Source organism: Kogia breviceps, chromosome 8 (genome assembly GCF_026419965.1).
Source record: "Kogia breviceps isolate mKogBre1 chromosome 8, mKogBre1 haplotype 1, whole genome shotgun sequence".
Taxonomy (NCBI): Eukaryota; Metazoa; Chordata; class Mammalia; order Artiodactyla; family Physeteridae; genus Kogia; species Kogia breviceps.
This window is the reverse complement of record NC_081317.1, coordinates 5792423-5812787: the sequence shown is the minus strand read 5'-3', so window position 1 is coordinate 5812787 and position 20365 is coordinate 5792423. Positions and strand designations below refer to the sequence as shown.

General features: G+C 59.3%; 1 protein-coding gene across 1 annotated transcript in view; it reads left to right on the top strand.

Moving 5' to 3' along the window:
- Positions 1-20365, top strand: part of HMCN2 (hemicentin 2) — a 150749-nt gene that overhangs the window by 67401 nt on the left and 62983 nt on the right. The window contains exons 23-38 of the mRNA XM_059072027.2: positions 1264-1391; positions 3509-3763; positions 4415-4501; positions 7835-8029; positions 8947-9077; positions 9416-9563; positions 9987-10113; positions 10945-11099; positions 12086-12364; positions 13819-14100; positions 14757-14865; positions 15111-15280; positions 16133-16287; positions 16732-16828; positions 17303-17398; positions 18931-19107. Coding sequence (XP_058928010.1) covers positions 1264-1391; positions 3509-3763; positions 4415-4501; positions 7835-8029; positions 8947-9077; positions 9416-9563; positions 9987-10113; positions 10945-11099; positions 12086-12364; positions 13819-14100; positions 14757-14865; positions 15111-15280; positions 16133-16287; positions 16732-16828; positions 17303-17398; positions 18931-19107 — 2591 coding nt within the window. The remainder of the gene's footprint in view (positions 1-1263; positions 1392-3508; positions 3764-4414; positions 4502-7834; positions 8030-8946; positions 9078-9415; positions 9564-9986; positions 10114-10944; positions 11100-12085; positions 12365-13818; positions 14101-14756; positions 14866-15110; positions 15281-16132; positions 16288-16731; positions 16829-17302; positions 17399-18930; positions 19108-20365) is intronic.

The following is a 20365-nucleotide window of genomic DNA, read 5'->3' as shown; positions in this document are numbered from 1 at the left end:
TGGTATATCATTCACAACTGTCCTCAGAGAACTTGCCCCAGGTGCCTGCTGGATGCTTAGGGCAAACTAGATGAAGGGTTTGCTGGGTAGGGGGATTACAAGCCCACTACATATGGGGAGACAGAAAACCAGCAGAGCAAAGCTAGTCACCCGTGGTTGGCCAGAGAGTGAATCGCCAGCAATATTGACCTGTTTAATAAGTGCATGTCCAGCAGTTGGCTTGCACCTGCTTGGGAGATGGGGGCTATTGTCATCCCCGTTTTGCGGAGGAGGAATCTGAGACTCAGCAGAGAGGGGAGTGGAGACCAGGGCTGGAGCCCAGCTGTACCCTGATGAGCATAGGCGGGGGAGGGGCTGGCCCTTGGAGGTTACCACCCCCACTCCTCGCCCCCGGTGCTAGCTGCTTGCACTTGGGGCCCTGCTGTGGCCAGTGGCCGCAGCTGCCAAACCAGTTCTACGGGGGCAGGGGCTGCACGGAGCCAGCACATGTAGGCTGGTGACATCATATCTGCAGGGGCCCCCTCGGGTCCAGCCCAGCTGCAGGAGCCTGGCTGGGGGGTCCCAGATCCGGGTGGGACGGGGGCCAGGTGACTTCAGCAAGCTGCCAGGTTGGAGAGCACAGCAATGGGGGACCTCTACAGCTTCCTCCTTAGGGCCCAGTACAGCGCCGGATGACAGGACACTGAAAAGCCCTGGATTCAGAGCCTGGCCAGACCTGGCACTTAGACGCAGAGGGTCTCTGGGCTGCAGCTTCTCCCTGGAAGCCGTTGCGGGGGGGCCTCCAAATGAGGCCTCATCCCCACTCTCGGGGCAGGGCCGAGGAACGGTAGGCATGTGCATTAGAGGAGGGAGAGTTACTGGCAACTAGGTACCAGGCCCTGGGCTGAGCCCACGTGGAATCTGTTCTCCAGCCTCAGCCACAGAACTTCTTAATATGCCCATTTTGCAGATGAGGAAATGGAGGCTCCAAGAGGTGAAGGGACTTGCTTCACCCAGCTGGGAAGGGTTCAGAGTTAAACCCAGCCAGCAGACTCCTAGCCTAGTGCTCTTTGTCTGTTATGCAAGTTGGAGGGGACCTGGCCTTGGCCTGGTGGTTTGGGGGAAGTGGAGGCAGGGCAGGGGGAGGAGTGAAGGGTGGGTGGCAGACACTGCCTCAGTCCTGGCAGGCTTCCTGGAGGAGGCAGCTGGTTCAAGTTGGGTCTTGGGCCTTTCCAGCAGAGGTGGGGTCGGCTGGGGTCTTACCAGTGCCCCTCACTCCCACAGGCATCGCCTCCTCCCATCGGGCTCCCTGCATCTGGCCCAGGCCCAGGTGAGTGACAGCGGCCTCTATGAATGCACAGCCAGTAACCCTGCGGGGTCCGCTGCTCAGTACTACATCCTCAGGGTGCAAGGTAAGGCCCTGGCTGGCAGCCTCTGTCTCACACCGCTCCCCCCAACCCCCATCTTTCTTAGGCCTCTCGTGCCCCTCCCCCATCTCCACGCCAGGCTCTGTCACCTCTTCCTGGCCCTCCAGTGTTTCTTCCATCAACTTTATTTCCTGTCTTTTTCAAGCCTTCTCTCGCCTTCTCCTCACCCCGCTTCTTCCCCTCTCCTGACCCCCTTGGTTGAGCCTGGAGAGTCTGTGCAGAGGCCCCCTGAGAGCAGAGGGCAGGGCCCCGTGGCGTTGGAGACTTGGGCGTTGGGAGGGGGGCCCACGGAGGGGGTTCTGCTTCCTGGCTCGGGTGGGGGCCCAGGAGCGCATGTTCACCTGGGTGTCCAGGTTCCATTCACAGAAGCCATCCAGTGGAGTCACTCCACCAAAGAGGCGGGGACCCTGGCATCTCCAGGAGCACGGGGATGAGTTGTCTGAGGCGGGGGTCCCCTGACCGCAGGGAAAAAGACAAATAATGTGACGTATGAGAATTATATGCAATTCAGGTTTCAGTGTCCATACGTACAAGCTTCACTGGAGTGCCACCACACACGTTCGGTTCCGCAGCGTCTGTGGCTGCTCTCACGCCGCGATGGCAGAGTTGAATAGTTGACACAGAGACCATCTGGTCTGCACAACCTTTTCAGAAAAAGCCAACCCCTGATCTAAGCTGAGCCCCCATTTTACAGGTGGACAGGCTGAGGTTCGGAGAGGGAGGGGCTCAAGGCTTCGCTATGAGTTCGCATGAGCGTGGGAGAGAGACAGAGAAACGGGAAGCAGGGTGATGAGCGGGGCCTCAGAGTCGGCAGAGCCGGGCGTGAATGCTGACTCTGCCACGGACTGGCTGTGTGACCTTAGGCCAGCTGCTTGGCTCCTCTGAGCCTTGGATTCTTCTTCTATAAAGTGAAGGCAATAATGCCTAGCCGGTAGTTGTCAGAAAGGGTATCGATGACATCAGGCACTCAGCACGGTGGAAACTGCTGTTGTTTTTAGGGGGGTGGCGGACGGGGCATGTACACCCTCGTGCTCCTGGACGGTGAGGCTCTGGGCTCCGGGTGGGGGAGCTGATCTCTGCCCAGGGGCCGGCTTCCATAGATGGTCTTATCTTTGGGCTCCTACTCTGAAGCTGGGAAGGGAGTGGGTGTCCTCAGCTTCCCCCGAGGGCCCAGGACACTTGTCCTTGTCTTCGAGAATTCTCCCGGGCTCATCCAGTCTGGCCCCACGGAAGCCACCTGGATTCCTGGTGACACAGACCCGGCCTCGGGGCCGGTCCAGCTCCTATGAGCTGACGCAGTGGGTGACTCTGGTCAAGTCACACACCCTTTCTGAGCCTCAGTTTATTCATCTGCAAAATGGACATAGCATCACCCACCCTGTAGGAGGGACCAACTGGGATGGAGGATGGGAAAGTTGCCTGAAAAACACGAATGCGGAAGAAACAATACCCACTATCCTCCCCAAGCCAGGAAAGGGAAAGAGCGAGCTGGGAACCCCGAGAGTGAGTCTAGCCGCAATGTTTTAGGCACCACTGTGGAGCAGGCTCCATGCTGGCTGCTCTAGTGCTGCATCTCATTTCACCCCAGGACTTCCTTGTGAGGAGGGGAAACCGAGGCTCCAGCCAGTGCGGGGTCCTGTGGCCGAGAGGGGCGGGGCTGGGGTTTGAACCTCCCCTTCTGTGCATATGCCCCCTGGGCTGAGTCAGTCCCGCTGCCGCCTGGGCCTCAGTGTCCCTGTCCAGCACGGAGCTGGTGTTTCCCAGCTGGTGGTTCTCAGATGGTGCTGGGTGCAAGGCTGGGGGTAGGGATGGGGGTGGGGGCTCGGGAGGGGTGGGGGGGGGAGTAAGCTGAGCACGGAGGAGCGATTTTTGATGGCAACACGTGTGTTCAAGGGAAAGGCTGATTCTACTCTTTCGGGGGGGGGGTCCACACGGGATGTCCTACTGTCAATTGCCCCCCACAATGGTGATTTCTGCTGGTTGGCGACATCCAGGGGTGTGGGGAGCCCTGCAGCAGGCCGGTCCCTCTCTGTAAGTCTGAGCTCTGTGACTCCCCCCACCCGGGGACCCTGCCTTGACACCCCTCCCCGTGGCCCTGTCAGTGCCCCCCCAGGTGCAGCCGGGCCCGCGGGTCCTGAAGGCACTGGTGGGAGAGGCTCTGGACCTGAACTGCGTGGCCGAGGGCAACCCAGAGCCCCAGCTGACCTGGTACAAGGATGGGGTGGCCCTGCGGGGCGGGGCGCCCGAGGGCTCCGTCCACTTCGTGGCCATCCGAACCTCGGACGCTGGGACGTACCGCTGTGAGGCCTCCAGCAGCGCTGGGGTGGATGCCTGGGAGCTGGAGCTCAGGGTGCTGGGTGAGTCTCCCCTGAACCCGAGAGCTTACCTCCCCACTCCTTCCCCAGCAGCATCCTGGGCTTCTGAGCTGCTGGACCCCTTCCTTCCTCCCAGCCCCCGAAGAAGCTGTGTCGGGGCCGCTTTCGCCAGCCCTGGGGGAGCTCCGTCCTCGGGGTGGGGGGTGGGGGCGCCGTGAGGTGGTGATGAAGAGCAGCGAGCCAGCTTCTCCCACTTTCCAGCTGGGCAACCACTGGCCGGCCATTTACACTCTCTGACCCTGTAACATGGGTCCAGTAACAGGTGAGGGGTCAGTGATAGAATGTGTGTGAAGTGCCTGGTGCATAGAAAGTTCTGGATCCCTGGTGCTAGTATTTTCACTATGATGAATTTGAAACACACTCAGAGAAGGCAGGGCAGGACGGTCCTGAGCTCAGCCCCCCGAGCCCGCGTGGCAGTGGGGGCTGTTCCATGGGTCACCCTGCAGGGGGTGAGCTGGTGCCATGGCCCTGACTCTCCCTGAGGCTGAGGGCTGGAACACAGGGCTTGTACCCCCTTATTCCAGCTGGGGTTCTGGATGGGAATGCCCCCTCCACCAGCCCTGGGCTCCTGGTGGGGGGAGCACCAGGCTTTGGGTTTGGGCGTGTGAGTGTGGCCGCATTACCTTCCACCAGAGCCGCCATACTGGGGGGCCGATGAGAGCAGTGGCCTGCTGGAGAGGGTAGCAGGAGAGAACGCCAGCTTGCCGTGCCCTGCCAGAGGTGAGGCTGGGCCCTGGGCCCTGGGCTGGGAGGGGGAGAAAACCCACCCATGTTTCAGCGCCCTCGGCCACTGTGGGCAGTGCGCGTGGGTGTGGAGGCTTATGGGGTCCCCACTCCTGTCCAGGACCATGCCAGGTGCTTGATCCCATCAACAGCCCTATAGGGTGGGTATTAGCATTAGCTCTTTTTTTTTTTTTATTAGGGGCAATTTAGGTCCAGAACGGTTAAGAGGGTTGCCTGGGGTCACAGCCAGAAGAAGGTGACTCACGGAGCATAACCTGCTTTAACGCCAGCCCCGAGTGCCCGTTAAACCCTGGGTCCCTCTGCGCCTGGGGGTTGTAACAGCTGGGGCTGAGGAAGGCTCCCGGGTCCTAGGATCGGTGCTTGGTGGCGCCTGCCTCTCCCCAAGCCCCAGGCTTTCTCACAAGGCATGGATTCACGCAGTCCTGGGCAAACCAGTCCTTTGGGACCCGCTTTGGGCTACAGCACAGTGTGGGGTCGAGATAGCCACCCCTGGGTCAATTGCCCGGTGCCGGGCCGTTCACACCTCCTTTCTGAGCCTCAGTTTTCTCAGCTGTCCAGTGGGATCACACCTGTCCCTCCACCCAGGGCTGCTGTGAGGGCCCAGTGGACAACAGGAAGTTTAGGTCCCAGCACCGTGCCTGGCACACAGTAGGAGCTTGGGGAAATGTGTTGAATGCATTCTGCTGTTCTGTAAAATCTCCCTGCGGCACCCAGTGGATCCCGCTGGGTGTCAGGATTGCTTCTGGCTTTGGGTCCAAATGGCCAGAATGTCTCCCATGTGCACGGATGGTCTCTCTAGAAGGGCAGGTGTCAGGGTGTCTAAGGAGCAGGTGGTAGCTTACAAAAAGCCTGGCAGGAGCCAGGAGAGCTGGTTCTAGTCTGCACTGCACCTCCTCATGCCACGGGGGGATCCAGGGAAGTGCTTGGAATGGGACAGAGGGAGGGCCAGGTAGGAGGCAGGTGGGAGCAGAGACCACCCGGAGGGGCCCGTCGTCCTGCTCTTGACCAGGGCGCCACCTCCCGTCAGTATCTGGTAACAGCAAGGAACGTGTAGGGCCCTCGCGGGGCGTGGGGGGTGGCAGGTGGGACCACCTGCCCCAGCCCCCCTGCCCTGATACCCCACAGTCACTCACAAGCCCGGCACCATCCCCGGTCAGCCAGGGGCCTGTCCTCTGGGCCTGACTTCGGCCAAGCCAGCAAGAGCCAAGTCCCCTCCATCAAAACTGCCTGTCCCCGCCCCGTGCCCTCCCCACCCCCCTTGGCCTTCTCTCTTTCAAGCAGGTGGCTGCCCGGTGGGCAGTGTTGGGCGCTGGTATTCACCAGCCATGTGACCTTGGGCTTGGAGGGCTCTGAGGGAGAAAGGAGAAAGCCTGGAGACCCAGAGGGCGTGACCCATGGGAGCCCTGGTACCTGCGGTGGGCGGCTCCATCCGCCTCCTCCCCGTGGGGGGGGTCAGAGGCCGGGAGCCTGGCCACCAACTTGCTGGTGATTTTGGACATTGCTCCTCTCTTGGTCTCTGTAAAATGGGAGTGGAGGCAAAAGGTGAGTGGTTTTTCAGCAGCAGCCCTGAGTCCCTGGAGTCTTCCCGTCACAGAGCAGCGGTGCAGGTCTGTGCGGTTAGAGCTCATTTAGGGGTTAGATGTTTGCATTTAAAAAAAAAAAGCTTCCAGGGTTCAAAACTCAATACCCCTCAAGGCTGGCAGCTCTGAAGTCCTGGTCTCTGGGTGGTGGGAGGACGGCCTTTGGGAAAAGATGAAGAGCTGGGAGGGGCATGTGTGTGTCTGTGGGGTGTGTGTGTGTGTGTGTTGTGCGTATGTGTTCACACGTGTGTCTCCGTGGTGGGGAGCAGCTGGGACACTCCAGCAGGCATCCTGGACGGACACAGAGGAAACGGCAGAGGGTTCTGGGAGAAAACAGACACAGAGGATTAAGTAGCTCAAAGATCGCAGAGCACGGGTGGCCCTCCTTTTCCCCCAGGGCCAGCGGGCAGAGTCCCCAGCACTTAAGCGGGAGCAGTCAGTACAGGGTAGGGTGGGGCGGGGCAGGGGCCCTCCCGAACGAGACGACACCCAGAATGCCTTGGGTGTGCCCCGCATCTTGATCGCGGCCCCATTCCCCCCAGATGGGGTGTCTCACCCCTCCCTCTGAAAGTGAGGATAAAAGAGCAAGTGAGGCAGAGAGAATGTGCTTGCAAAGAGCCCCGAGCTGCCAGGGAAGTCGGCAGATCAAGTGGGGGTGTGGTGCGTGATAACTGGGATTTAGCAACGACTATGACCCCGATGGGGGGTGACGGAGGGGCTGCAGACCGCCCTTCTGCTCGGCGCTAGCAGAGGTAGGAAGGCAGGTGAGGGCCCAGCAGGCAGGGCAGTGGGTGAGGGCTGCCCTTGTCCTGAGATCACTCAGCAAGTCCGCAGAGTTGGGGCTCACCTGACCCAGGCCCCGCTGCGACCACTGGGCGCCGTGCCTCGTGGGCACGTGTGCTGCTTGGAATGCTGGGTTATTCCTTCAACACCGATCTGAGGACCTACTGTGTGCCCTGGCCCAGTGGGGGCAGCTGTTCGTCCCGTACCCACCGTGCGCCGGGCCGTGTGAGCCGACAGGCTGGTGGCAGAGCCAGACGCTGCACAGTCCGACGTGAGGAGTGTCGGAGAAGGGCCTCCAGGGGGACTGCGGCGCTCGCGGTGAGGCTAAGGGGTCATGGCCAGTGGTGCCCGCCTCATGCCTGTGAGGGGAAGCAGAGGCCCGGTCCGCCTGGGGCCTCCACCGTCTACGTGCAGATCCGATGGGACGATATGGGTACTGAGCACGGTGGGCTCATTCATTCATGTAGCACCTACTGTGTGCCAGGCGCTGGACTTGCAGCTGGGGGTGCAGCAGGGAGCAAAGCAAAGACTTCGGACCTTGTGTGGGGAGACAGACAATAGTCCAAAAAAAAAAAAAAAAGCCTAAAGAAGTGCATCTTAGGTACACTAGAAAGTTGGAGATGGCAGGCCGAAGAGAAAACACAGGGCAGGTGAGGGGGTTGGGGGTGCAGATGAGGTGGGGCCTCTGCGAAGGGAACCGGGAAAGGCTCTGGCCCCTGTGCCTGTGGCCCTCGGGCGGCTGGGAGGCCATGTGGATGCACAGCACTGGGTGGGGAGGTGGCAGGTGTGTGAGCCCCTGCTGCTTCTCCAGCCTGGGGGGCAAGGAGGTACCTGAGACCTCCCCCCGCCCCGAGGGTCAGCATTCCTTGCGCGGGGGTGGGGGGCAGTGTGGGTGTGGACAGGGGAGGGGACAGGGTTTCGTGCTGATGACTCTGTGCCCTGCCAGGGACGCCCAAGCCGCAGGTCACGTGGCGGAAGGGCCCGTCCTCAGAGCCCCTGCGTGGCCGGCTGGGCCTGGCGGTGCTGGATGAAGGCTCTCTGTTTCTGGCCTCCGTCTCTCCCACCGACGGCGGAGAGTACGAGTGTCAGGCCACCAACGAGGCGGGCTCCGCATCCAGGAGAGCCAAGCTGGTAGTCCACGGTGAGCAGGGACCCCAGAGCTGGGGGACGGCTCGTACACACCTCCCAGTGGTACCCATGGATGCCTGAGAGCTCCCCGCAGGGGAGGCCCCAGGTCCCTGCCCTCCCCCACCCCGTGCTTGTTGGGGAGGGCTTGAGGGTGTCAGGAAAGTGCCAGGTTGCGTGGGTGTCCCCTTCCCCCGTGAGACCCCCACGGAGACCAGTGTAAGGAGAAGAACCTGGAACTCCATAAATGGCTCTGAAATGGTCTAGTGAATTTATTGTAGAAGGCTCACTGATGGCAAATGAGAGTCCCAAAGCCCACCTCCCACTGAAGCTGCTGAAACTACGCAAGGCTCCTGTTCTTCCCTGCAGCAGGAAGAGCTTCCCCCAGCTCCCGCCCCGTACCCCTCCCCCAGCCCCTGGTGCTGTGTGCAGGGGGAGGGGAGCCCTTCTCCTTAACTCGGGCTCATGGAGGGGGTGGGAGAAGCAGTTTTATGGTTCCTAGAGAGCACCTTCCGCCTCCCTGTAAGCCGCCACCCCAGCTTGCCGTGAAGTGACTGGCCCGGGAAGTTTGTTTCAACGACATACCTAGGCCCCATCTTCAGAGATTCTGACTCGGGGCGGGGGCGGGTACCCCCCAGGTGACCATGACAGCAGTTTGTGTGTAGAGCCGGATGGATCCCGGGGCTCCCGCATCTTACAGAGCTGAATGTCAGAGCCCGTAGACAGTTCCTGGGCGCGACCAGGGCGAGGTCCCAGGGCGAGGCCGCTGTGGCCACATCAGGGGCTGGGGCGGGCATCCTGGAACCCCAGAATGTGGGGAAGGGCGGGAGTTGGGGCTGCCCGTCCAGGTGGGGAAGAACGGCCCAGACGGGGTCCGGGTGGCCGTGGCTGGCCCGGGAGGGGGCAGCTCCTCTGCTTCTCCTTGCTCCCAAGTGCCCCCCAGCATCCGGGAGAACGGGCACAGGGCCAACGTGTCAGGCATGGCCGGGCAGTCCCTGACGCTGGAGTGTGACGCAAATGGCTCTCCGGCCCCCGAGATCACGTGGCTCAAGGATGGGCAGCAGGTGGGTGTCCCCTGGGGTGGATGGGCTGTGGGCGGGATTTGGATAGGGTACAGACCTTCTGGACGGGTTCCTGCACGCGCCAGGTGTGGTGGGGAGGCGTGACACGTGGCAGGTGTCTTTGGGGATGCACTGGGGCTCAGGGCCACGGGAGACCGTGGGCCCACGATGAAGCCTGAGGGGCTGCCTGGTGGAGAGGGCACGGCACCGTTCTGGGAATCAGAAGCCCTGGGTTCCGGTCACCAACCAGAGCTCCCTGGGCCTCAGTTTCCTCATTGCTGATGGGGGATCCGGGGTGGCCAGACCCCGCTCGCCAGCTCCCTCTGGCCTCTTCCGCGCAGATCCCCGAGGTGGGCCGCCACCGCCTCCTGGACGGGGCCCGGGCCCTCCACTTTCCCAGGATCCAGGAGGGAGATTCTGGCGTCTACTCCTGCAGGGCCGAGAACCAGGCTGGGACTGCACAGAGGGACTTCGATCTCCTCGTGCTCAGTGAGTGAGGCTGAGCCCTCCCAGCTCCCAAGTGCGTCTGGCCCTGCAACCCCTCCCCTGTTAGGTGGGGCGGGGGAGGGAAAGTACCGGCTGGGAGCCGGGGGCATAGAGGGGCGCATGGCAGACCTGGTCCCTGTCTTCACAGAGCGATGGGGGCAGACATTAGACAATCACATCATTAGCCTTGTAGTTACATTATGCATTACGTACATGCATCGTGTGCTACGAAAGAGCAGTGCCGGCAGCTGAGGACGCACAGAGCAGGGGCCGACGCGGCCGGGGGTTTGGGGGAGCTTCCCATGAGGGCCGGGTAGGAGAAGGGAAGGATCACCAGGCAGGGGTCCTGCACACGCAAAGGCCCTGCAGCAGGCGGGGCTTGTAGGGGTTGAGGGTTTTTCTCCCCCCACCCTTTCTCGCCCCCAGTCCCACCTTCCGTGCTTGGAGCCGAGGCTGCTCAGGAGGTGCTGGGCCTGGCTGGTGTCGGGGTGGAGCTGGAGTGCCAGACCTCGGGGGTCCCCACGCCCCAGATGGAATGGACCAAGGATGGGCAGTGAGTGGGCCCCGACGGGTGGTGTTGGGGCGGAGCCTCGGCCTGGGCCGGTGGAGAGGGGCCTCTGGGGAGATGGAACTCTGCAGGGTTGGAGCTTGACAGGCGTTGCACGAGCCAGCCAGGGCCCAGGCAGAGGGCCGTATGGGGCACATCCAGCCCCCCAGCCCGAGATCACCCAGGTGAGACCCCGCTTTCAAATGGCAGGGTTTTCTCATCACTTAGCCAGCCTTCCTTTCATTTTTAAAAACTTTTTCAAAGGTGCTTTTTAAGGTATTTTAAATTTTAAGGAATTAATATGATGTTTACCATTCCAAAGTGCACAGTGCAGTATGCTGTGTTCAGTACTAAATACAAATACATCCACAGTGTTGCACATGCGTCACCTCTATCTGGTTCCAGAACATTTCATCACCCCCAGAGGAGGCCCTATACCCATTAGCAGTCACTGCTCTGTTCCTCTCCCGCCCCAGCCCCTGGCAACCACTAACCTCTGTCTCTGTGAATTTCCCTATATTTCATATAAATTTCATGCAGTCATACATATGTAGTCTTTCGTGCCTGGCTTCTTTCACCTAGCTCACAGTTTTCGAGGTTTTTTTTCATGTTGTAGCAGGTTTCAGTGCTTCATCCCTTTTAATGGCTGAATAATATTCCATTGTAGGGATGGACCACTTTTTGTTTATCTGTTTATCCATTGACGGGCACTTGGGTTGTTGGTACCTTTCAGCGACTGTGACTCTTCCAGGCTTCCTTTTCCCAAGCAGCAGGCTCCCCTCTGTGTAGCCTGCCCCTGCCAGCTGGCCTTACTGACCGTCTTGACCATCTTTCCAGACCCGTCCTTCTGGGGGACCCTCGCATCCAGCTGCAGGAGGACGGCCAGGTTCTCAAAATCACCACCAGTCACCTGGGGGATGAAGGGCGGTACCAGTGCGTGGCCTTCAGCCCAGCCGGCCAGCAGGCCAAGGACTTTCAGCTCAGAATCCACTGTGAGCCCAGCCCCTTCCCGGCCCCCACCACGGGCTGCCCACTGCATGCAGGGAAGACGAGGGCAGAAACGGGGGCCTATGAGGAGCGAGCCCCCAGTCCAGTAAAGCTGGGGGGCGGTGTTGGGGGGGTGGACCGGGAAGCTCAGAGGGAATCTGGCCCAACGTTTCCCAACCCCCACTGTCCCCATCTGAGCCCCACAAGTTTTCCTCTTCCTGGTACCACTCAGGATGATTGTTTGTTTAAATCAAGTCACTCTTCTTCACACTGAAACTCATTTATGTAAAAGGATGTGTAATACATCAAAGGGAGGTGGGAACCAGGGCTGCTTGGCCTTGGTGGGAGGAAGCTGTGAAAACAAATGCAACCAAAGAGGGATTTTGGAAACCCTTAGGCGTGAGCTGCCTGCATGTGGTAAAAAGGGCAGAGTAGAAAGTTCTAGAAAGGTTACGAACATAGTCGCACCAAACGCACCAAACAGCCTTTGCCTTTGTCGTATTCAGGCAGGAAGGAGATTTGGGGAGGGTGTAGCTGTTCTGTTACGGGATGCATATGCCCACGTGCCCCGAGGACCGGCTTAGGTGCCACCCAAGGTGTGTGACCTGCCCCGTAGGAACCCCGGATCCAGTTCGGCCCCTCGTTTTACAGATGGGGAGACTGAGCCCCAGAGAGGGGAAGTGACCTATGCGGGTCATACAGAGAGTCAGAGGCAAAGTGGGGTCCGGAGCCCGACCTGTGGCCCCTCCCCCGCTTTCCGCGCCTCTTGGGATGGCCGGGCTTGCCCCCCACGTCAGCGTGTCCCTGGCCGGTATCTCCCGCCTGTCCCCAGGGCCCCCCGCCCCTCCTCCCACCCCTGCAGCAGAAGCCTGTGACATGTGCGGTGCTTGTGGTCCACAGACAGGTGCACGGGGCTGCAAGGGATGGGACACCAGCCACCCCGGGGCTGGGCAGGCTCCCTGTGACTGACCCCCGCCCCCATTGTCCTCAGCACCTCCCACCATCTGGGGCTCCAACGAGACAAGTGAGTTGGCCGTCATGGAGGGCCACCCCACGCGGCTCATGTGTGAGGCCCGAGGAGTGCCCACGCCTGACATCATCTGGTTCAAGGATGGGGACCCCCTGCTTCCCAGTGCCGGGGCCGTCTACACCAGGGGCGGCCGACAGCTGCAGCTGGAGAGGGCCCAGGGCTCGGACACTGGCATCTACACCTGCAGGGCCAGCAACCCCGTGGGGGTCATGGAGAAGGCCACCCGGCTGGAGGTCTTCGGTGAGCGGCCCGGGGTCGCAGCAGGAGCAGTGGTCAGCTGAGGCGAGTGGTGGGAGGGACTCCGGGCCGGGGTGGCCTCCGTCTGGCTCTAAAGGTGGGTGAAGGGAGCAGCCAGAGGCCCGGGAAAATGCCAGTGAGGGGTTACCCAGGGAGAAGGGTCGTCGCAGCTCGTCCGGCCTTCCTCAGGCAGGCGAGGAAACTGACGCCCGGGGAAGGGCCTGTCTCAGGACCCCAGCGGAGCCGGGTCGAGAATGCACGTCTCCCCCTCGTGGTTTAGGGCTTCTCAGGAAATCGCGCCCACAGCCCCGTGACCACAGCTAATAACTAACTGCTCTTGATTAGCCACGTACTGTGGTCCAGACCCCCGGGGGCTCGTCACAGCGCTAGCTGATTTAATCACGGCACAGGGACCGGGGCCCAGGTCACCCCGCTGGGAGGTGAGAGGACCTGGTTCCCACCTCGAGGGTCTGACTTGCGCTCTGTTAACCTCAGCGTTGGCCTGACTGGCGGGGCTTGGCTCTGAGGACATGTGAAGAACCCAGAGGACAGGGTGTGTGTAGGAGGGCAGGGCTGGGTCAGAGCAGATGAAGTCTGAGAAGGCAGAATGCAGCCTGGTGCGGTCGTTCTGGTCTCTCTTGAGGAATCCGCTCCGGAGCTCTGGTCCCCAAAGATACAAAGGGCTTGGATGCTGGAGTCCTGGGGACCCCAAAGGGAAGTTGAGGTGTGGGGGGTCTATGGGCAGCCTCTGAGGTTGAGCCCAGCAGCCAGCTCCGGGATTCTTATTCAGGGATCTGAGAACCCCCTGGAAATTGATGGAAAATGCACGTGTGTGTTTTCATTCTATTTTCAGTGGGGCTAGTGACCCAGGAAATGTTGAGAAGCCCACCCCGTTCCCTCATCGCCCCACGTCTCCTGGCAATGACTCTGTGGGCTTAGCAAGTTGGGGGCCCTCCCCGAGGGGAAGAGAGAAGCCCCCCTCTGGCTACCCGCCTTGGCCATCACTGGCTGAGTCGGGAGCCCCCAGAGGCTGGGCCGTCTGGGCTAGGGTCTGCTGGCTTCCTCAGGCCAGGGAGGGGACCAGTAGGAGGAACAGAGGCTCTGGTCTTGGGCCCTGGGAGCCCATCACTTTGGGTACAAGCGGATCTACTGTGTGCAGATACTGAAGACGCACAGAGACAAGTGCTGTTCTGCTCAGGCTGAGCTCACGGGGGTAGCAGGGTGTGGAGAGAGGATGCCGGCAGTGTAGGGTAGGGGGTTGGGGTTGGCACCAAGGGGCAGAGGAGGGAGAGAGTGCTTCCAGCCAGGGTGCTGGCGGGGGGGCTCCCCGGAGGAGGTGACGTCTGAACAGGCGTTCCAGCTAGTGGAGGGGAGGAGAAGGCATTTCACATGGGTTGGGGTCTGTGAGGGACTTAACCAGGCTGCTGGTCCCTGAGCACCCCCTGCCTCTTCCCTAGTCCGGCCCACCATCGAGGGCGCTGGCGGAGGGCCCCGCCTGGTGAAGGCCGTGTCCGGGAGGCCCTTGGCGCTGGAGTGTGTGGCCAGAGGCCACCCACCCCCCACCCTCTCCTGGTACCACGAGGGGCTACCCGTGGCAGAGAGCAACGGGACGTGGCTGGAGGCGGACGGCAGCATGCTGAGCCTGGAGAGCCCGGGGGAGGCGTCTGGAGGCCTGTACAGCTGCGTGGCCAGCAGCCCCGCCGGGGAGGCCGTGCTGCAGTACTCCGTGGAGGTGCAGGGTGAGCGCAGGCCTGCCCCACCCGGGTCACCTGGGCCGTGGACCCCTCCTCCCACGCCTAGTGTGCGCAGAGGGAATGGAAGTGACCAGTGCCCTGGATTGCATGAGACAGATAAGGGGACAGATGAGGGCACCGCGGTCTGGGCTGGGGCGCCTCAGGGATACGGTGTGGGCAGGGTCGATTCCCGGGATCAGGGGTCCCCGCTCCTGCCCATGACCCTGGGCCAGGTCATCCAAGGTGAGGGCCACCGCTCTGCCTTCCAGGAGATGCTCCCGGTCAATGGGGTGGGCATTTATATCCTGAGGCCCAAAGCTGGGTGTCGGGCGCTGGTCCCGGGGATGGGCGGGTGGGTTGTTCGCCTGCTTCTTCCATTTCACAGACACTGCAGAGCCATTAACTCTGGATAAGGCAGGGAACCCGCAGATGGGACTCCTGAGCCCTGGGTCTGGTGGGAAGACATTGGATAAACAGACCAGTCGTGTGGGGAGGCTGAACTTGGGTGGTCCTAGAAGGCCTTCTGGACGAGGGGCTGTTTATGGGAGTGCTTGGAGGGTGAGGTGAAGCTCGGGCCTGGCTCTGGCGGCGCTGGGACTTGGGAGGGCTGTAGGCCGGAATTTCCTCAGTTCCAGACACCCAATGGTGGCTCCTACCCACAGTCCCCCCGCAGCTCCTGTTGGCTGAAGGCTTGGGCCCGGTGACCACCCTCGTGGGACAGCCCCTGGACCTTCCCTGCCAGGCCTCAGGCTCCCCAGTGCCCACGATCCAGTGCGTACGGGGCAGTGGAGGCCAGAACTGGGGGGCTGGGGGACAGGCAGAGAGCATGCTTTGGGGGTGGGTGGGGACGGGAGATGCTTCCCCTCCCGGGAGCGTGAAAGAGGCCATGGAGCCAGGGACCATGGAGCCAGGGACGTGAGAACAGGAGAGAGATGCTGCCTGGCCTCTTGGCCTGTCCTGTTGCCCCTACCATGTCTAGCCTCAGGCTGACCTGTTCCCCTCCTCACACACCTTAGGTGGCTGCAGAATGGCCGCCCAGCCGAGGAGCTGGCCGGGGTGCAGCTGACCTCGCGGGGGACCGCCCTGCACATCGACCACGTGGAGCTGGACCACGCAGGCCTCTTCGCCTGCCAGGCCACCAATGAAGCGGGCACTGCGGGGGCTGAAGTGGAGTTGTCTGTGCACGGTGAGGGCGGCCTGGGGTTCTGGGGCAGTGACAGCCCGAGATGCCGGGATGGGTGAAGCCAGCCTGACAGACATGGGTAGGGCATGGAGCTGGTCTTCTCTGGACAGCATTTCTGGTCTGGACTTCCCAGCTCCCCAAAGAGACAGGTGTGAGAGGGTGGTCTCAGCTGCTCACCACACTTGTCTACAGGTTTTCGCCTCCCCCGCGACCCCGGCTTGCTCTCTTTATGCTGACCATGCTGAACTTCATTCAACTGTTTAAATACGTTGGCTTTCTTACCTCCAGTCCTGCAAATGCTGTTCCCTCTGCCTGGAACATTCTTCCTCTTTGCCTGATTAGCTCCTCCCTATCTTTCAGGTCTGTCCTAAAAACACCCCTTCCTCCAGGAAGCCCTCCTTGATTCCACCATGGTTATAATCTGCACTGCCCAGCCTCTCGTGGCCATAGCCCCCCACCTACTGTATTGGGATTTCTCGTTTGGCTGTTCATCTCCACTGCCCAGCTCGGGAGCTCTGAGGGCAGCACAGAACTTTCTCTGCTGTGTCCCTGTGCATAGTGCAGTGTGGGACACAGAGTAGATGCTCAGTGCACATATGGATGGATAATGGATGGATGGATGATGGATGGATGGATGATGGATGGGAGAATTTTAAAGGGAAAGACTAGCTCTGCCGGCTCTCAGTCTGGTGCTCTTTCCCCTAAGGCCAGGTGTCTGGAGGGTTGAGTGGGGGAAAGCTAGAGGCCAGCCCTGCAAGGCCACTCCCTCCCTCCCCAGGCATTGAAGAGGTTTCTGGGTGCCCACTGCACCCCTCCTGACCCTGACTTGGCCTCCCTGCCTCTTCCTCTGCCCAGAGCTCCCATCGGTGGTCATAGTTGGGGGTGAGAACATCACAGCCCCTTTCCTGCAGCCTGTGACCCTCCAATGTGCAGGGACTGGGGTACCTACCCCAAGCCTCCGCTGGTGGAAGGATGGTGTGGCTCTGGCAGCCTCGGGGGGGAACCTGCAGGTACGTGCAAGGGCCCCAGGGCTGGCAGGCCAACCTTGCACAGGTGGAGGGGCTGCTTTTTAGTGGCCCCGGAGAGCCCAAGCGGAGCTCTGGCAGCCTGGAGGCAGGACAGAGTCCACTCATCCTAGAAATGCTCAGTGGATCTTGGGGTGCTGGGTCTGAAGAAGGAAGGGAGCCCTAAGCCTAGTCCAGGTCTCCGGAGTTTGAGCTCCCACAGGGAGAAAATGGGGGGAGGGGAGTATCCCCAAGACCAGAGGGACCCCCTGGAATCTGAATGTGTGGCTCAGAACTCCACCGGAACCGAGCTTGTGCCCAGGCCTCACTTCCCCTGCGCTGGGGTCAGCAGCAGCCTGGCCGCTTGCCATGTCCCAGTGTTGCTCTGACCCCAGCGCCCGCCCCCCCCCCCCATCCTGGCACACACCTGCCCTTCCTCCTCTCCACCAGATCGAGAAGGTGGACCTGAGGGACGAAGGCATCTACACTTGTGCTGCCACTAACCTGGCTGGAGAGAGCAGGAGGGATGTGGCGCTCAAGGTGTTAGGTGAGGATGTGGGTGGAGGCGGAGCCTGGACCCGGGGTGGTGGGTGACTGAGGCCCCGCAGGGCTGCCGTGGGGGGTTGGGGACGGCCGGGGGTTCTAAAATTAATGTCACGTCCTTAACTTTAGAAGTAGAAAATCATTTGCTCCGTGGTCACTTTTGGCGGTTTTCTGCCGGATTTTCAGTGGACAGCCTTGTTCTCATTCATATGTATCTTTGCTTGTTCTATTCATTCGGGGGCTCACTTGGGTCCTTGTGTATATGGGCAAATCCTTGTCCCTGTCACTCCTCGTGACTGTCTGGGGTCCACCTCCCCAGCGTGCCCGATACTGGCTGTTCCTGGGGCGTCAGGCGCCTGGGTTGTCCTTGTTGCCCAGCCCACCTTGGGAAGGCTGGGCAGGGGCACTGGGGAGGCCGAGATGAGCCACCCGGAGCCTGTACCCCCCGCCAAGCCAGGGCTCTCCTCATCTCCCCTAGTGCCCCCCAATATCGAACCGGGCCTGGTCAAAAAGACAGTGCTGGAAAATGCCTCCGTAAACTTGGAGTGTCTGGCTTCAGGCGTACCCCCTCCTGGTAAGTAAGACCCCTCCTCTTGGCCGAAAGCCAACTCCAGCCAACCCCAGTCCCCCATCCAGAGAGGCGGGGCAGTGCCGCAGGCACCACTCTGGCTGTGGACAAAGCAGGATGAGATCAGCACGCCTTCCCCTTCCCTCGCCAGCGTTCCCCTCTTCCCTCTCAACAGCTGTTTATGCAACGCCCATTACCTGCCAGCCACCGCCAGGGCCCAGAACCTTTGCGCTTGTGTCTGAAACAAACCTGCCTGGTTTTTGCTGACTCTGTGGCTTCACGGGGCTGCCCCGGGGCTGGCGGTGAGAACCAGGACCTCCATCGGGGCCTCTTCTCTAGACCAGCCGTTGAGCAAAGGTCTAGGAGCTAGGGCTGGGTGTGGGTGCCCTGCAGACAGGATGGGCCCAGGAAGGGGGTCCGTTTCCTGTCCCCCACCTGAACCAGGTCAGCCCTGCTTTGCCTGGGGTGGTGAGCCCTGGAGGTGTTTGCCCTCTGCCATATGGGGAAACCCTCTTCTGGGATGGACCCTGGCAGGAGATAAGGAAGTTGAAGATACAATCAGTCGTTAACTAATTTATTTATTATCTCTTTATTAACTTTATTCTTTAACTTTATTTTTAAATTGAAGTACATTGGTTTACAATGTTGTCTTAATTTCTGCTGTACAGCAAAGTGATTCAGTTATACATATATATATATATATTCTTTTTTTATATGCTTTTCCATTATGTTTTATCATAGGATATTGAATATAGTTCTCTGTGCTATACAGTAGGACCTTGTTGTTTATCCATTCTATATATGATAGCTTACATCTGCTGACCCCAACCTCCCACTCCGTCCCTCCCCCAACCCCCTTTCCCTTGGCAACCACCAGTCTGTTCTCTTATGTCCACGAGTCTGTTTTGCAGATAGGTTCATTCGTGTCATATTTTAGATTCCACATATAAGTGATACCATATGGCATTTGTCTTTCTCTTTCTGACTTAGTATGATCATCTCTGGTTCCATCCATGTTGCTGCAAATGGCATTATTTTGTTCTCTTTTTATGGCTGAGTAATATTCCGTTGCATATACGTGCCACATCTTCTTTATCCTCTATTGATGGGCATTTAGGTTGTTCCCATGTCTTGACTCTTGTGACTAGTGCTGCTGTGAACGTGGGGGTGCGTGTAGCTTTTTATAATTGGTCCATATTTATGAGGCTGCTGTGTTGGGGTATACCATGTTCTCCTCTAAAGATCTCCCTCCTGGGTGGTCTCCTGGCAGGGGGAGGGTGTGAGGGGCTGGGCTGACTTTGACTCTCCTTGCTCCTGGCTGCCCCAGCCTACATCCCTCTCTGCCTTCGGTTCCATCTCAGACAACGCTGCCCTGTTCTGCCCTGCCCCCCTTCCTGGAGAACACTGGCTTTCTCCAGTGCCTGAAATAAAGACACACCATATGGCCGCCCAGGAAGCCTCTCCTGGATGCCCATGACACAGGGCACAGTCTGAAGGGCTGGCGGGGACCCTCCTTTCATCTCTCTTCTCTTCACCAGATATCTCCTGGTTCAAGGGCCACCAGCCTGTCTCTGCCCAGGAGGGAGTGACGGTGTCAGCTGATGGGAGAGTTCTCCTCATTGAGCGAGTCCGATTTTCTGACGCTGGGAGCTACCGCTGTGTGGCGTCCAACGTGGCAGGCAGCGCAGAGCTGCAGTATGGCCTGCGGGTCAATGGTGAGCTGCCCTGAGACTAAAGGGTTCCTTGTCCCAAAAGTTGTCTTCCGTCCATTTCCTCAGTCTGTTCATCCATTCATCCATCCTTCCTTTCATCCATCTTTCCTTCCTTCCATCCATTTATAATTTACCCATCCATCCATCCATCCATCCATCCATCCATCCTTCCATCCACCCATCCATCCATTCATCCATCATCCATCCATCCTTCCATCATCCATCCATCCTTCCATCCATCCTTCCTTCCATCCATCCATCCATCCATCCATTCATCCATCATCCATCCATCCTTCCATCCATCCTTCCTTCCATCCATCATCCATTCATCCATCCTTCCTTTCATTCATCTTTCCTTCCTTCCATCCATTTATAATTTATCCATCCATTCATTCATCCATCCATTCTTCTATCCATGCATGGAAACACCCAACTGTTCTTCCACTGATCCAACCATCCATCCAATCCTCTCCCTATCCACCCATCCATCCATCTAACCATCCATTTATTCACACATCAATTCCTCCATCTATTGAGTACAGGCGTACCTCAGAGATACGTTCAGTTCCAGACCACCGCAACAAAGCGAATATCAACATAAAGCAAGTCCCATGAATGTTTTGGTTTCCCATTGCATAGAAAAGTTCTGTTTACACTATACTGTAGTCTAGTAACTGTGCAGTAGCATTATGTCTAAAGAAAGTACAGACTTCAATTAAAACGTATTTTATTGCTAAAAAACGCTAACCACCATCTGAGCCTTTGCTGAGTTGTAGTAGTAACATCAAAGATCACTGTTCACAGATCACTGTAACAGATAGAACAGTAAGGGAAAAGTTTGAAATATCGCGAGAATTACCAAAATGTGACACAGAGACCAGAAGGGAGCCAATGCTGTTGGAAAAATGGCACCGATAGACTTGCTCGAGGCAGGGTTGCCACAAACCTTCAGTTTGTAAATAACACAACATCTGCAAAGTGCAGTGAGCTGAAGCACAATAAAACGAGGTGAGCCTGTACGTGCCCTGGGCAGACCCTGGGGTTGCAGCCCTGAACAAGACGGACCCAGGAGCTTTCAGTCTAGTGGAGGATATAGTGATTGGATACTTACCCAAAGGACTGTCTCATGACAACTGTGACAAGAGCTAGGAAAAGTGAGGTACAACTCAATGCCTGGAACTGGGGCGCTGACCTGGCCTGGGGGTTCCCAGGAGGCATCTTTGAGAGCTGGATGCCTAAACGGAGACCACGTACAAAATGC